At 40.7% G+C, this 12,986-nt stretch overlaps 2 protein-coding genes across 4 annotated transcripts; one reads left to right on the forward strand and one right to left on the reverse strand.

The window, feature by feature from the left end:
• Positions 1-839: 839 nt before the first annotated feature.
• On the reverse strand, positions 840-5,086 carry meaf6 (MYST/Esa1-associated factor 6). Of its 2 annotated transcripts, XM_037475018.2 has the most exons (8): positions 4,940-5,086; positions 4,122-4,237; positions 3,470-3,557; positions 3,316-3,361; positions 3,016-3,208; positions 2,109-2,138; positions 1,633-1,666; positions 840-1,305 (listed from the first exon to the last, which is right to left on the reverse strand). In XM_037475018.2, the coding sequence occupies exons 1-8, from the start codon at positions 5,027-5,029 to the stop codon at positions 1,291-1,293; spliced, it is 612 nt and encodes a 203-aa protein (XP_037330915.1). In that variant the 5' UTR covers positions 5,030-5,086; the 3' UTR covers positions 840-1,290. The 2 variants fall into 2 exon arrangements, with proteins under 2 accessions (XP_037330915.1, XP_037330916.1); XM_037475019.2 differs by lacking the exon at positions 2,109-2,138 and having other exon boundaries at positions 841-1,305.
• On the forward strand, positions 4,966-8,367 carry stpg1 (sperm-tail PG-rich repeat containing 1). 2 transcript variants are annotated; one of them, XM_037475016.2, is made up of 8 exons: positions 4,966-5,067; positions 5,184-5,246; positions 5,326-5,450; positions 5,694-5,861; positions 5,958-6,066; positions 6,168-6,312; positions 6,411-6,592; positions 7,945-8,367. In XM_037475016.2, the coding sequence occupies exons 2-8, from the start codon at positions 5,219-5,221 to the stop codon at positions 8,016-8,018; spliced, it is 831 nt and encodes a 276-aa protein (XP_037330913.2). In that variant the 5' UTR covers positions 4,966-5,067; positions 5,184-5,218; the 3' UTR covers positions 8,019-8,367. The 2 variants fall into 2 exon arrangements, with proteins under 2 accessions (XP_037330913.2, XP_037330914.2); XM_037475017.2 differs by lacking the exon at positions 5,694-5,861.
• The last annotated feature ends 4,619 nt before the right edge of the window (positions 8,368-12,986 follow it).

Genomic DNA, 12,986 nt, shown 5'->3' on the forward strand with positions numbered 1-12,986 from the left:
ACAAGTCCATTCCAGGGAGAGACTCTTCCCAGTCTGTCGCTCCAGCAGGAGTTTGTCAGCAGCTCTGGTTCCTTTCTATCCCTCAATGCAGCAATTCTGTGGACCAGTGTTGACTAATGCGCTGGGCGCTGCATGATTCAGGTTGGGTTTTACGCTAAGGGACCTGTAAAAGATCCAAATGGAGAAAGACAAGCTGGAAGCCGATCGCCATTTAGTCTCATTGCATTCAGAATGGGAGACACCTCAGTGGACGTGATGTCCAACACACAAAAGCATACCCGGTGGATTAGTAGCACTACTGGTAAGATCAAAAGTAGTGACTAAAGTATTACGACTCTCCTTGGCTGTGCGGTTCGTTGTAATTCACTGATCTGCAGCCAGCCATGTTTTGGCGCCGACTAGTGAACAATTGGGATACTTCATGCTTACTGCAGGCCAAATAAACAATGTTAAAAGCTATAACTTTGACATTTGTCGACCAAAGAGGCCCATTGTGTAAAAAGCATGATACTGTCCAGTTGGTGCTCTGTGTTTACTTTAGTAATTATGCATCAAACAAGCTGAGAACTGACAGAAGAGAATGTGCTGCCTAAACTCCCTACTATTAGCTGGGTAAACACTGATTCTATTTGGACTAAACTATTGCACAATAGAACTTTTTATGGACTCTATGTGTGGGAACGCTATCCAACATTTGCTCAATTTTGTTTTTTTCATGCATCTGCCAGTGATTGACAGGAGAAACAACAAAGATGTGTGTTACATTACCAGCCGCTTCACCACACCCAGTAACTATTTAAATCTGGAGTGATGGCTTTTTAAAATATAAATAACCAAAAAGATATGTTTTGCTTGTATTTGATTTTATTTTTTGCAAAACAACCATGTAATAAAAGAATCCGGGTTATTCAAGGGTTATACGTCTATGTGATGCTTATAAAAACAAAAACACATAACCTTCGTACAATGGCAAATTAACTACATAATAAATACAATCTTTTTTTAATACTATACAAAACGGTGTGTTACTAGAAGTGGGCCTCGTCAGGCCAAAAGTAACATGCAACACCATATTTCTACTTGGAAGGTTAAAATCGAAACCTTGACCAAAAAGGTAGGTGGGATACAGTGGGGAATGTTTCGAGCAATACACACGGTACAGGCTGAAATATGACAACCGAAGAGAAGAAAAAAGAAAAATAAATGGCATACAAAGTTCATGAAGTCCACAAATTTAGAGTTTCTCTACAGGTTTCCCCCACATGTGAGTCCAGGTGTTCCAGTCGTCTGTTAGGTCGAATAGTCCTGCAGGAAGACAGGAAATGAATAACGGTGGCTATTGAAATAAGAGGCGGCGAGCAGTCAGGGCTGCAATGAGAAATAGATGAATCCTTTGCAAGAAAATGTATCAGCGATTAGTTTGATTCTGTAATAATGGCTTGAACAGTTGACTTTCAAGCAAAAACGAAACATTGGAAGATTTCACATTGGAAGATGTCGTCTGCATTATTTTTTGAGGTTGTAGAGACAAAATTCATCTAGAAAGAATCACCAGTTGTAAGGCATATGAATCTAATCATACGATTCTGACCAAATACAAGTATTAAGAGTATAAACAAAATAACTACTTACAGCTCGAGGTTTCTTGTTAACCTTCATGTCAAATCTGCAACAAAATCAAAGAAAGGCTGCATTATATCCTGATCATAAACCAAGTTTTGATGGACATTATGGCAAGAAGCAAAACCACTACTATATACAAGCGGATGACAAGAACACTGGATGTGTTTGATGTCATGCACAAACCTGCAGCCGGCCAAACACCTGACTAAGCTAGCACTGTTTTCTCCAATTGAGCTGGTGAAGCGCAATCTGGGGTCAGAAAGACATGGAAACGCCCCGAAAACAAGCAAGAAAGTCCAATGGCGATCAGAGTGCTGGAAGTTGATATGCAGTCAAACGATGGAAGTGTTGGACATGCAGTATGACTGAATAACTAGCAGGCTTAAACTGAAAAGGTGGACAGAAGTAGACCGAGAGCAGAGGGCGGGGTGTGCAGCATGCAGGACGTAAACACCAGAGGAACAGGAAGTAAAATTCAGACTTACTCAAAGTCATAATCAAACATGGCAGAAGGACTGAGGAGGGGGCGGCATTAGGGAAAGGAAGAGAGCAGCAGCTGTTAATTCACCCACCTGATTCTACCGCCCTACGGTCTACATAACAGTGCAGTCCGGACTTTACTGAGTGAGAGAACCACTGGGTCAGTGTGTTAGGTGGAGACCCTGCTGTGTTAATTACGGGGTTAGAACACTGATGCCTAAGTCAGGGGAACAGCGGGATCATTTTTTGAAGCCGTGGTGTAACGGACCAACGTGATGCAAGGACCCTTTCAGTGACAATGATATATTATACTATATATGTAATTATAACGCTATACGGTTAAAATGCAATCTTATCCATGGAGTAACAGTGTGCCTGGGAAGACTGAAAGCCCTTTTCCAAGTGTCTTCTTACATTACACCCACAACAGGGTTTTTTTTCTCAATGTAAATTATACACAGAGTAAATTAACCCTCGCAGTGTGAAATACATTTTCCTGATGTTATCCATCAAAATTCTTGGAGGCACTGTTCAGTGAAAATCAGTGTACAGAATACAGTTCGCAATTAAATATATTATGTATTAGGATCTGTGAATAATAGATTATCCATAATCAAAGAAAAATATGGATCATAAATTAGCATTGGTGAACAAAAAAAATCATGGATCAAGCCATATATTATATTTGCTTCCTTTTGTCTTTTGTTCTGATCAGATCAGGATGGTGAACGTGACCCGGTAAGAACCTTGAGTTTTATGATCTGTTGCACCACTAAAATGTGGGTGCATGTAAACATACTAGTCAGTAATGAATAGACTGAAATTGGATTTCCATCAGCTGGATCCGAAGGCAAAAGAGGCAGAAATAAAACAGCGTGAGGACACACTGCTACTTGTATCTTCATTAAGTACCTGTGTCTGTTTTTGTTCTTTCTCTTCTTGTGGCTCCCGTGATGGCTGCCTGAGGAGGAAGAGGAGGCAGCTTTCTGAGGCTTTAGGTCTTGCAGTGTTGAGTCCACATCCTCTGTGTCCTCCTGGCTGGGCTCGTTCTCTTGGTTCTGGAGATCTGGAGAGGCGTCGCTTTCCGTGCCGCTGCCTGCCTCACCTGACCGCAACCAAACATCAGCACAAATTCAGTCTCAGAAAGAATCAAAGACTATGACAGAGAGTCTGGCCACCTGGATTGAGAAAATAATTTAAAATTCAACTCACGTTTTTCATTCATGTGATCAGGTATCCCACCTAGTGCACAAACTGCCTGAAAAATCCAAACCGAGTGTGGAGTGAATTAGTTATTTTCTTGTCGAGCTGCATTTGAGTAACTAAAGCAGTGTTATTGAAAAAGTGCAGGGAGAGAGGGACTTACTGCAACTGATGTGACAGATGACTTGCTGAATAAACGCTCTGCTTCTTTAAATTTCCTATTCCTTCGATCAGTCTTGCTGTTGGAGTTCCTGTTAGAATATCAGAAATATCAGAAAAGGTCTTATTGATGAAGGATGCTCAGATTAATATGCCAATATTCCTTCTGAATAGTTTGAGCGGTATAAACGGAATACCAGACGAGTTGATCGGACTATTCATCGATTTGTATAGAAACGTTTTAAATACACATATGCTCACTTTTCCTCGCCTGCTCCTTAAACCAACACTGACAGGAACTCATCTGTAAACCCACACGCAGGCCAGACAACGCAAAGCTACTCGGCTGGCTCACCATCTGCTACTCATCATTTTTCTTGCCCGTTTGATCTAGTCGTAGATGGTCTCTAGTTGTAGATGTGTTGTAGAGACTTACAATAAGTGCATTTAAACCATACAGATACAAACTCAAAAGAACAAGAAATAAGTGCAATTTCAATAAATAAGCCAATTTACAACTTTCTATAGATAAGACTCTTGAGTTATTGGAAATGTTTTGTATCATACAAATTCCCTAAATTCTTCTAATAATCTTCTCCATAATACACTTGATAAAGAGTTAAGCGGTCAGTCACACTGTTATCTAATCCACTTACTTTTGGTTGGTAAGGTATCGGTCCCATCCTCTGATGATATTGCCATACATCTGAGTGTCTTCTAGATAGCTGCCTTCAAATGCATAAATTTGTCTTTCTAAGTTCACTAGTGTCTCCTAAAAAGAGATAAAAAGGTGAATCAATTTTGAGGAATTGGTAGGTACAATGCACAGATAATCAGACAAATGTGATAGTGAATGTTTGCAAAACTCTTTGATTCTGCTTACAGCTACTCGATGAGAGGGAGAGACAAGTCTAACTGCTACAAGTAAGCGTTTACTTACTGCTCTGCTTGTATAACTTGAGTTGTCCTCATGCAATTATCTTGTGTTGTTGTTCTGACGTAACAATGTTACGTGTGTTTAATGCGCCCATAAAGCGAACATATCGCGAGAACTTTGCCAACCGTCTGGCGGCTAAATTTAAGCTATGCTAGTTGATTAGCATCTGTGCTGCAGTATAAACGGCCATACATTTATATATGAAACATTAAAGCTACACAAATTGAGTGTAGCTTAAGATAATCTTAAAAGTCAACGTTAGGTGTGTGAACAAATGTCAATAACGCTACGCTGCTTTCAGTATAGTCTTAAAGGTAACGTTAGCTGACCAAGTTAGCAGAAGCTACTGGCACTACTCTAATGAACGGGGAAGCGATAGCTAAGGTTTGCAACCGCTATCATTAGCTTAGCAGTTAGCAAGGCCTCAGCTAACAAACGCCAAGATTTAAGTTAAAATTACCGGTAATTCGGCACGGTAAAACAACAAATTTATTACGGCGTTGATTTTTAGAGGGAATTGCCGTCAAGTGAACTCACTGCAAGTTCTTGTTTCCTCTTCACCAGCTCGGCGAGCTCCCGGCGGGTGTCCGGGATCTGTGGTGGAGTCGCCTTCGCATGCATCGCCATGATGGATCGTGCTATCTGTAGAAAGAAAACAGAGGCGGGTTGGTATTAAGCGCCTGTTGGACAACCATATTACCGACCGATGGCGCTAAAGGACCGCGCCAGTAAAAACACGTCGCCATAACAACGCCATATCCGATCTTTTGTATAACTTCAGATTTACCGATGTACAACGTGATAACCGACTGAAGCATGGGCAGGAGCCGATCGGGTCATAAGCGTGAGTCTAAGAAAAACCTGTATTCAGCTTATAGGTATGACATTGATTTCACATTGATTTAAAACAAATTGAAATCCAGATAAGATGCTGGCCCATACCGTTTCACCCTCAATGCGAACGAAATCCCGAAGTGTGGTGATGGCAAATGAAGAAATGAAAGGCTTTCTATCTGAAGATAGGAGATTCTCTTCACAAGTCTGTCTGGTAGGCACTAACCCAGCATCATCATACAGCATTGGCCAAAGTAATTCACACTGATTTCATGTGCTAATCAGGGTCGTAGCCAGGATTATAAAGTCAAAGACAGTGTCACTGTTATTTGAAGTCAATATTTAATTAATATATTTAACAAACTCATTCCAAAAAAGTTTAAATTCAGCTGATTGCCTAACAATATACCAAATATCCTTTTAAAAATTGAGAATGATTTGTCTTCCTGTCCAATAGACTGCAAAGACTTTCAGTAACCCGTGGAGAGGCCTCCCAGGACCAAATACATACAACCTGCAAAACACCTTTGTGAACAAAAATCACTTCAGCATTAGAGTCTCCAGTGTGTTCAGGTTGCCTGCGGCTGTGCCAAAGCATACACCTCCATCCCTGAATCAATATGATGTATGTTTGTGAATTATCCATGTAGCTTTTAGAGAATGTGTTGTGCATGCTGCAGTTAATGCACAGCCTCTTTTTGTTATGCTTCTGTATCGATAGGTAGGTTATGGAAGAAGAGACAGCTTGTTTTCAGTGGATGGTACATCAGCTTTCCTGTCGAAAGCTGGACATAAGTCTTTTTTCCAGATCAAAGATCAGCCATCGCCATGTAATTACCTCTAATTTCTTTATGAAAAATCAACTATAATCAAATCGTAATGTCTGAATTGTATGTATCTTAATCTATATATTTAAAACGCCACCATGAAGCGAGCGACCACTTAATCCAGAAGGCCATCCTGTCACCCTTCAAGTCAAAAAGTCAGAGAACCCCTCCTCCTGACAACCGTCTACCAGGCCCAGGAGCCTACAGTCCCTATCAAACACCCGTCCTGGTGAAAAGGAGCGTCCTGCCGTGAGTACAAACGTAATATTTATCTCTTTAGTTATGTTTCCCCCAGTTATTCCTCATCAATTGTATAAAAATGTGAATCCTGTGATCTGTATTTGTAGGGAGGGATTCTATTCGGCGATAGCAGCGCCTGCTATGATTGTTGACCCTCCCTCGCCAGGCCATGGGCATTACATCAGGGATTTTAATGGCCTGGCCAAGCATCCCACATCCACAGCTGTATTTGCATCCAGAACTGAAAGGATATCACAGCACCTGCCGGCCTACATGAGGCCAGATCCAGGTAATGCCTAAATAAGCAAAACCATGACATAAACCTAAAATAATTTTTATTTTACAAGACATTATTTGTTGTTGGGATTTAAGTATATTCTAGTTTCTGAGAAGAACTAGACAAATTCAAGGTATGTGATGGCAGGATATTTTGGCTCACTAAAACGCACTGAACAATAAACACTAGATTGTAGTATCTATCCAGGTGAAAGGTTTCTTTATAGATGAATCGTTAGATGCATACACAATTATATGTGCCACCTAAAGAAATATACTGACTTCTGCAGTGAGGTGGTTATAGAGTGAAATGCCATTATTTCCACACACATATTTGTCCATGGTAGTACGTGGTAATTTGTACAGCTTTAAATTTGCATACAATTTGCAACCCTACTCGGAGAACTGTTATAATTTAGTGTGCGTATGCAGGAAACTGCTGACTTAAGTATATGTAAATGAGGCAGGGTTAGGAAAAAAATCAGCACATAAATTCGTACGTCAACATTTCACCAAACTCCTCAAAGCTGCCTAGGAATTTTACTTTAACCATATCTGTCTCATTTTTTATTGAATAGTCGTGTTCCTTATGAGCAAATTGATCTTTTCATGCTAATATGTAGACTTTGATATTATATGGTAAAGGTACATGTAATGGGAAATGCTGGATATAAAGGAAATGTTTGCCTTTGTTAAATATTTCCCCCTTAGACTTTTTCCCATTTTGTACCGACACAAACTGGAAATCAAATCCCATTTGATTAACACAACATGCAACATTGCTTTTATTGTGACATAGACCATAATGAGAACAAAAATGTTCTGTTGGATGGACTCCCCCGAGTCAATACTTGGTTGAACCCCCTTTTGCTCAACACTTTTCAAATTCTTCTTTGTAAATCATATTGAAAGCCATATAAACTTTCCCCTGAGTTCTATTTTGTGTTGGTGCATTACATAAAATCCTAACTAAATACATTTGAATCTGTGGTTATACCAGGACAACATGTAGAAAAGGCCAAGGAGGGTGCAATTCTTATGCAAGGCACTATACAGTATATATATACATATATATAGTGAGACTGCTTAGTGAAGGTTTACTAGGGCGAAGCCTTCTTGCTGACTTGTGGCTATTCATTGGTCATCATGATGTACAGCAGTAAGCCCAGTGTGCATCTGTTACACTAAAAACCTCACAAATTATGTCACAGATCATTTGGACCACTGCCCCTTTCACATTTTTTCTTTAGTTTATTTTAAAATAGCCATGGTTTTCCTAAAGAAAGACAATGTGAAATATCCCCCTGTAACCGGTTGCTGTTTTATTTTATAAAGGTCAGTTATACTTCCTCTGTTTTTGTCTAGGTTTCTATGACACACAGATTGGGCCAAAGCAGTCCTTCTGCCGCAATCACTCTACAGGCTGGCTTCCAGTATAAAGCTTCCGTGGAAATGTAAAATGTTTAAATACACCGACTATTAAAGAAATGCTTCCACACAAAGGTATGTGCCTGCATGTTTACATTTTCAGAGGTTTATGTATATGTGATTTTTTTTTCTGTAGTTGTTTAGAAAAAAAAAACTGGTTAAAGTGAATGATTGGAACCAATTAGTGAAGGCCAATGAGATGCATAACATATTTTGCAAGATGGGAGTGGTGATATAAGGGAATTTAAATATTTTGAAAGGCCATATGTTCGATATCCTGATGCCTACTCTGTAAATGACTTAGGAAGTAGGTGCAGTAGGTTGCCGCAGTAACCGGCAGCTGCTGGTCCAGTCACTGGTGCGCCATGGTAACAGCTGAGAGCTTGAGATGACAACACCGTGCCAACTGCTAGAGGGCAGACACAGGGGTGGAGTTTGACTGTACACTCACCGGCCACTTTATTAGGTACACCAGTCCAACTGCTCGTTAACACTTAATTTCTAAGCAGCCAATCACATGGCGGCAACTCAGTGCATTTAGGCATGTAGACATTGTCAAGACAATCTCCTGCAGTTCAAACCGGGCATCAGTATGGGGAAGAAAGGTGATTTGAGTGACTTTGAACGTGGCATGATTGTTGGTGCCAGAAGGGCTGGTCTGAGTATTCCAGAAACTGCTAATCTACTGGGATTTTCACGCACAACCATCTCTAGGGTTTACAGAGAATGGTCCGAAAAAGAAAAAACATCCAGTGAGCGGCAGTTCTGTGGGCGGAAATGCCTTGTTGATGCCAGAGGTCAGAGGAGAATGGCCAGACTGGTTCGAGCTGATAGAAGGGCAACAGTGACTCAAATAACCACCCGTTACAACCAAGGTGGGCATAAGAGCATCTCTGAACGCACAGTACGTCGAACTTTGAGGCAGATGGGCTACAGCAGCAGAAGACCACACCGGGTGCCACTCCTTTCAGCTAAGAACAGGAAACTGAGGCTACAATTTGCACAAGCTCATCGAAATTGGACAATAGAAGATTGGAAAAACGTTGCCTGGTCTGATGAGTCTCGATTTCTGCTGCGACATTCGGATGGTAGGGTCAGAATTTGGCGTCTACAACATGAAAGCATGGATCCATCCTGCCTTGTATCAACGGTTCAGGCTGGTGGTGGTGGTGTCATGGTGTGGGGAATATTTTCTTGGCACTCTTTGGGCCCCTTGGTACCAATTGAGCATCGTTGCAACGCCACAGCCTACCTGAGTATTGTTGCTGACCATGTCCATCCCTTTATGACCACAATGTACCCAACTTCTGATGGCTACTTTCAGCAGGATAATGCGGCATGTCATAAAGCTGGAATCATCTCAGACTGGTTTCTTGAACATGACAATGAGTTCGCTGTACTCAAATGGCCTCCACAATCACCAGATCTCAATCCAATAGAGCATCTTTGGGATGTGGTGGAACGGGAGATTCGCATCATGGATGTGCAGCCGACAAATCTGCGGCAACTGTGTGATGCCATCATGTCAATATGGACCAAACTCCCTGAGGAATGCTTCCAGCACCTTGTTGAATCTATGCCACGAAGAATTGAGGCAGTTCTGAAGGCAAAAGGGGGTCCAACCCGTTACTAGCATGGGGTACCTAATAAAGTGGCCGGTGAGTGTATGTGAGCAATGTGACTGACTGGGCATGAGGCGGGAGGGTGGTGTTTAACCACAAAAGACAAATGGAACCATCATTCACCAGCCTTTATCAGTTGGTATATTGTTGGAACAGTGGCTACAACACTTTTCTGACCTCACAATTGGTTAGTTGTTGCTGATTGTTTAGCGGTCGGTCCGACAACTTTACTGCTTTTCATTTTCAAGGCACTGATGGCACTGTCATTGAAAAAGACTCTTAGAACCCTGCTGCACACTAACTGCTCAGCAGCAAACAGCAGAGAGAAACTGTTTCAGATATTATCTGATTATTGGAGTATTTAGCAGCCCAAGAGAAATAAGCTAGACAGAGCTAAAAGCGTTAAATAAATCAGGTGACCACCGATGTGAATGATAACAACAATACTCTGGAACTGCTAAATGTGTAAATAATAATAATAATAATGTTTGCAATATCAACTATCAAGTCGATGTGTCAATCCTGCTCGCACAGATAGTAAGCAAACAGGAGGCCAATGTAAATTCATCTCATGTGTGCCGTCTACCTTTTATTTCAGACTTAGCACTTGATAAACAAACATGTAATGTTTAAATTGGTGAATTGCAGGTGGCGCTATAATGCATTTATTTTGTTCTGATCAGAACTCTCCGCCACAAAGCAAAAAGCTTTCTGTTCTAGGTCTGAAAATGTTTCAAACATCGTCATGGCCTTTTGTGTTCATCAAACGCAGCTGCTGACACAGGAATTAATCTCAGGGAGAGGTAGTCTGCTCTCTGGAAATTACAGACTCAAACAACAACATCGTGCCAAAGAAATGTTTATTTATACGCCAAGCTTTTTTTTTTCCATCTGCAAAGACCGAGGATGCTACACAGTCCAATCCACAGTGGCATCTGCTCGTGGGGAAATGGGTTGGATATTTTTCTCTCAATAAATGCACCAACTGCAGACTTGCTTGACTCCCACACTGTGGCAGCTGTAGTTATATTCAGACTGTGACTCCACCAGTGTGCTCTCCATATCTGTCTGCTCACCCTTTGAAACCAAACTATTGTGAATGTGGTTTTTACAATAAGAGGCAGATTTTATGACTCCCCTTTGAAAGCCAAAATGTCTCCTCACCGCCTGGTTAAAGAAGCATGGAGGATCCAGAAGAATGTTTCCAGTGTAACTGTAGGCTTTCTAGTGGGTTGCCCTTGTGGTTGCGTGTAGGAGGCGTAATTAACTACTATGGCTTTACAGGAGGGCGAGTGTGGACAAGCAATCCTTCAAAGGAAGTCTCATTCAAAAAGCACTTTGTTGTTGAGAAGTTGAAGGATACATGTAGGTTGAATCAGTTCCTCCTGGATCTTAGCTCGTTGAATATTGTACTTTCTTCATTAATTAAACTGCTCTCACCTAGTATATTAGCATTCACTTGGCTCTAAATAATAAAAAAGTCTGAGAGGTCCAATTAAACTAATTTTGTGCCACGGAGATGAATGATAATGACGTTGATGAATCCTTAATATTTCATCAATCAAAATCTCCAGATCAAAATTGTATTTAGCCTCATACTTTTGTTAAGGATAAAATGCCTTCAAAACCTCAGCTGTGTGTCGTGTTTAGAGTAAATCAACAAATGTTTGCATGCTACCAGGCTAAACTAACACACTACCTGCTAAACACCAACAACAGATTACTAGTGCTGCTGTAGAAGGATGAGACCCGAGTGGAAGGTTGAGCTGTTGTCTGCTCATCGTTTCACTGCAATGTTTGTCTGAACACAGTCAGCGTTTGCGACAAAGAGTCCCTTCACCAAACGGCATTTGCCCGGATGAATTAGGTCACTTATCTATTTTGAGGTTATAGCCTTGAAAATGACAGCATCTCACCCCCTGTAAGTCATCTCCCACACGACGCACGGTAGTAGAAAACAACTCGAGTTCACAGTGCAATGAGTGGTGTCATTACGCGTGTGTGTGTTGTACAGATGTGAGGTTTTTTGAGAACTTCCTGCCTTCCCTCTGCCGCTCTATTGCATTTCACGAACTTGCAAATCCCATTATTGAAATAACAAAATGATTCTCGTTTTGGAAAAAAAAAGCCTTCTTTTGGCAAAGAGTCCAGACTCAACATTTGAGCTGTCTGCTCCCTCCCTCTGTGTTTCCAGTTCAGATGCCAGTGGATTGATAGCAGTGTTTTCACACATCAGAGGCATGTATATAGGACTAATTTAAAATAACTGAACCTGAAGTTAGTTGAAGTTTTTATTCATATGTATAATGCTATTTTTTGTTCATGTAAAGAGACTTGAGTTCTACTGCAATAAGCAAGTAGTCCTGAGGTCCTAGAAGTCCTTACTGTCTTCCCCAAGCTAAGTAGGTCATATTTCATCTCTCTGGTAAAACCCACATGGCCTTTTAACATTAAGCGGAGCGAGCATGCTATACCAATGTTCTGAAGTGTTTAAAAAATGTCCTTTTACGTATGCTTGTGCTCAGGGCCGTTATTTATTTCCTGAGGGTTTAAAAAAAATGAAAAAACAGGATGTACACAGACCTCATTCATCATTAATCAGAATTTCTTCATTCCAATGACCAAAAAGAGCTAAATGTGTGTAATTCTGGTAATTCTATTTATTAAAAGTATCTTTCAAAAAATAAATAACGTTCTTCCTGAACTCTGGAGACCTCACTTGCATCGTATGATAGTAACTGAGTAATATTCCAGCGAGATACTATATAATATATATCTTGTCTGTAGTAAATAATACTATTGACTGTTACAAGCCGTTGACTAATGTAATAAACACAAATACCGGTCGGTTTATACGCAGTTATTTCAACGTAGCTCGTCCGGGGCAGCGAGGCTTTTACAGCTGCTGGAAATCATCCGATGGATCAAACCACTCATGTGTTCAAGGGGACGCGTTTTGTCCTTTTACCGCAGTAACTCCAGCGAGACAGTTCCAACTGTAAATGCGATCTGTTTCCAGGCGCTTTTAGTTGGTGTCCGGTAGATTATCTGTGCTGGTGCTTTAGTAAATTTGATTAGTTTCTTTAAAAAAAGGTTGGCAGAGTCCAGTTGTCCGGCATGCGGTTTTTCGTTGGGATCGACGGCGTCAAAAAAATCACGAAGGAGAATGAGTCACATACCGGATATTGAGCAATTCCGCTTTCAAAATAAAATGTGTTCTTTTAAAAAAATACATATAGTGTAATTCTTCAAAAACGGGTTATGTAATAATTCTCAATGAATTAGGTATTTCAATAATAAGAATAACATTTAAATATAATCACATAAGGGCTGTCCCACTTTGCAGTGAGGTATTTC

Source organism: Pungitius pungitius, chromosome 17 (assembly GCF_949316345.1).
Source record: "Pungitius pungitius chromosome 17, fPunPun2.1, whole genome shotgun sequence".
Taxonomy (NCBI): Eukaryota; Metazoa; Chordata; class Actinopteri; order Perciformes; family Gasterosteidae; genus Pungitius; species Pungitius pungitius.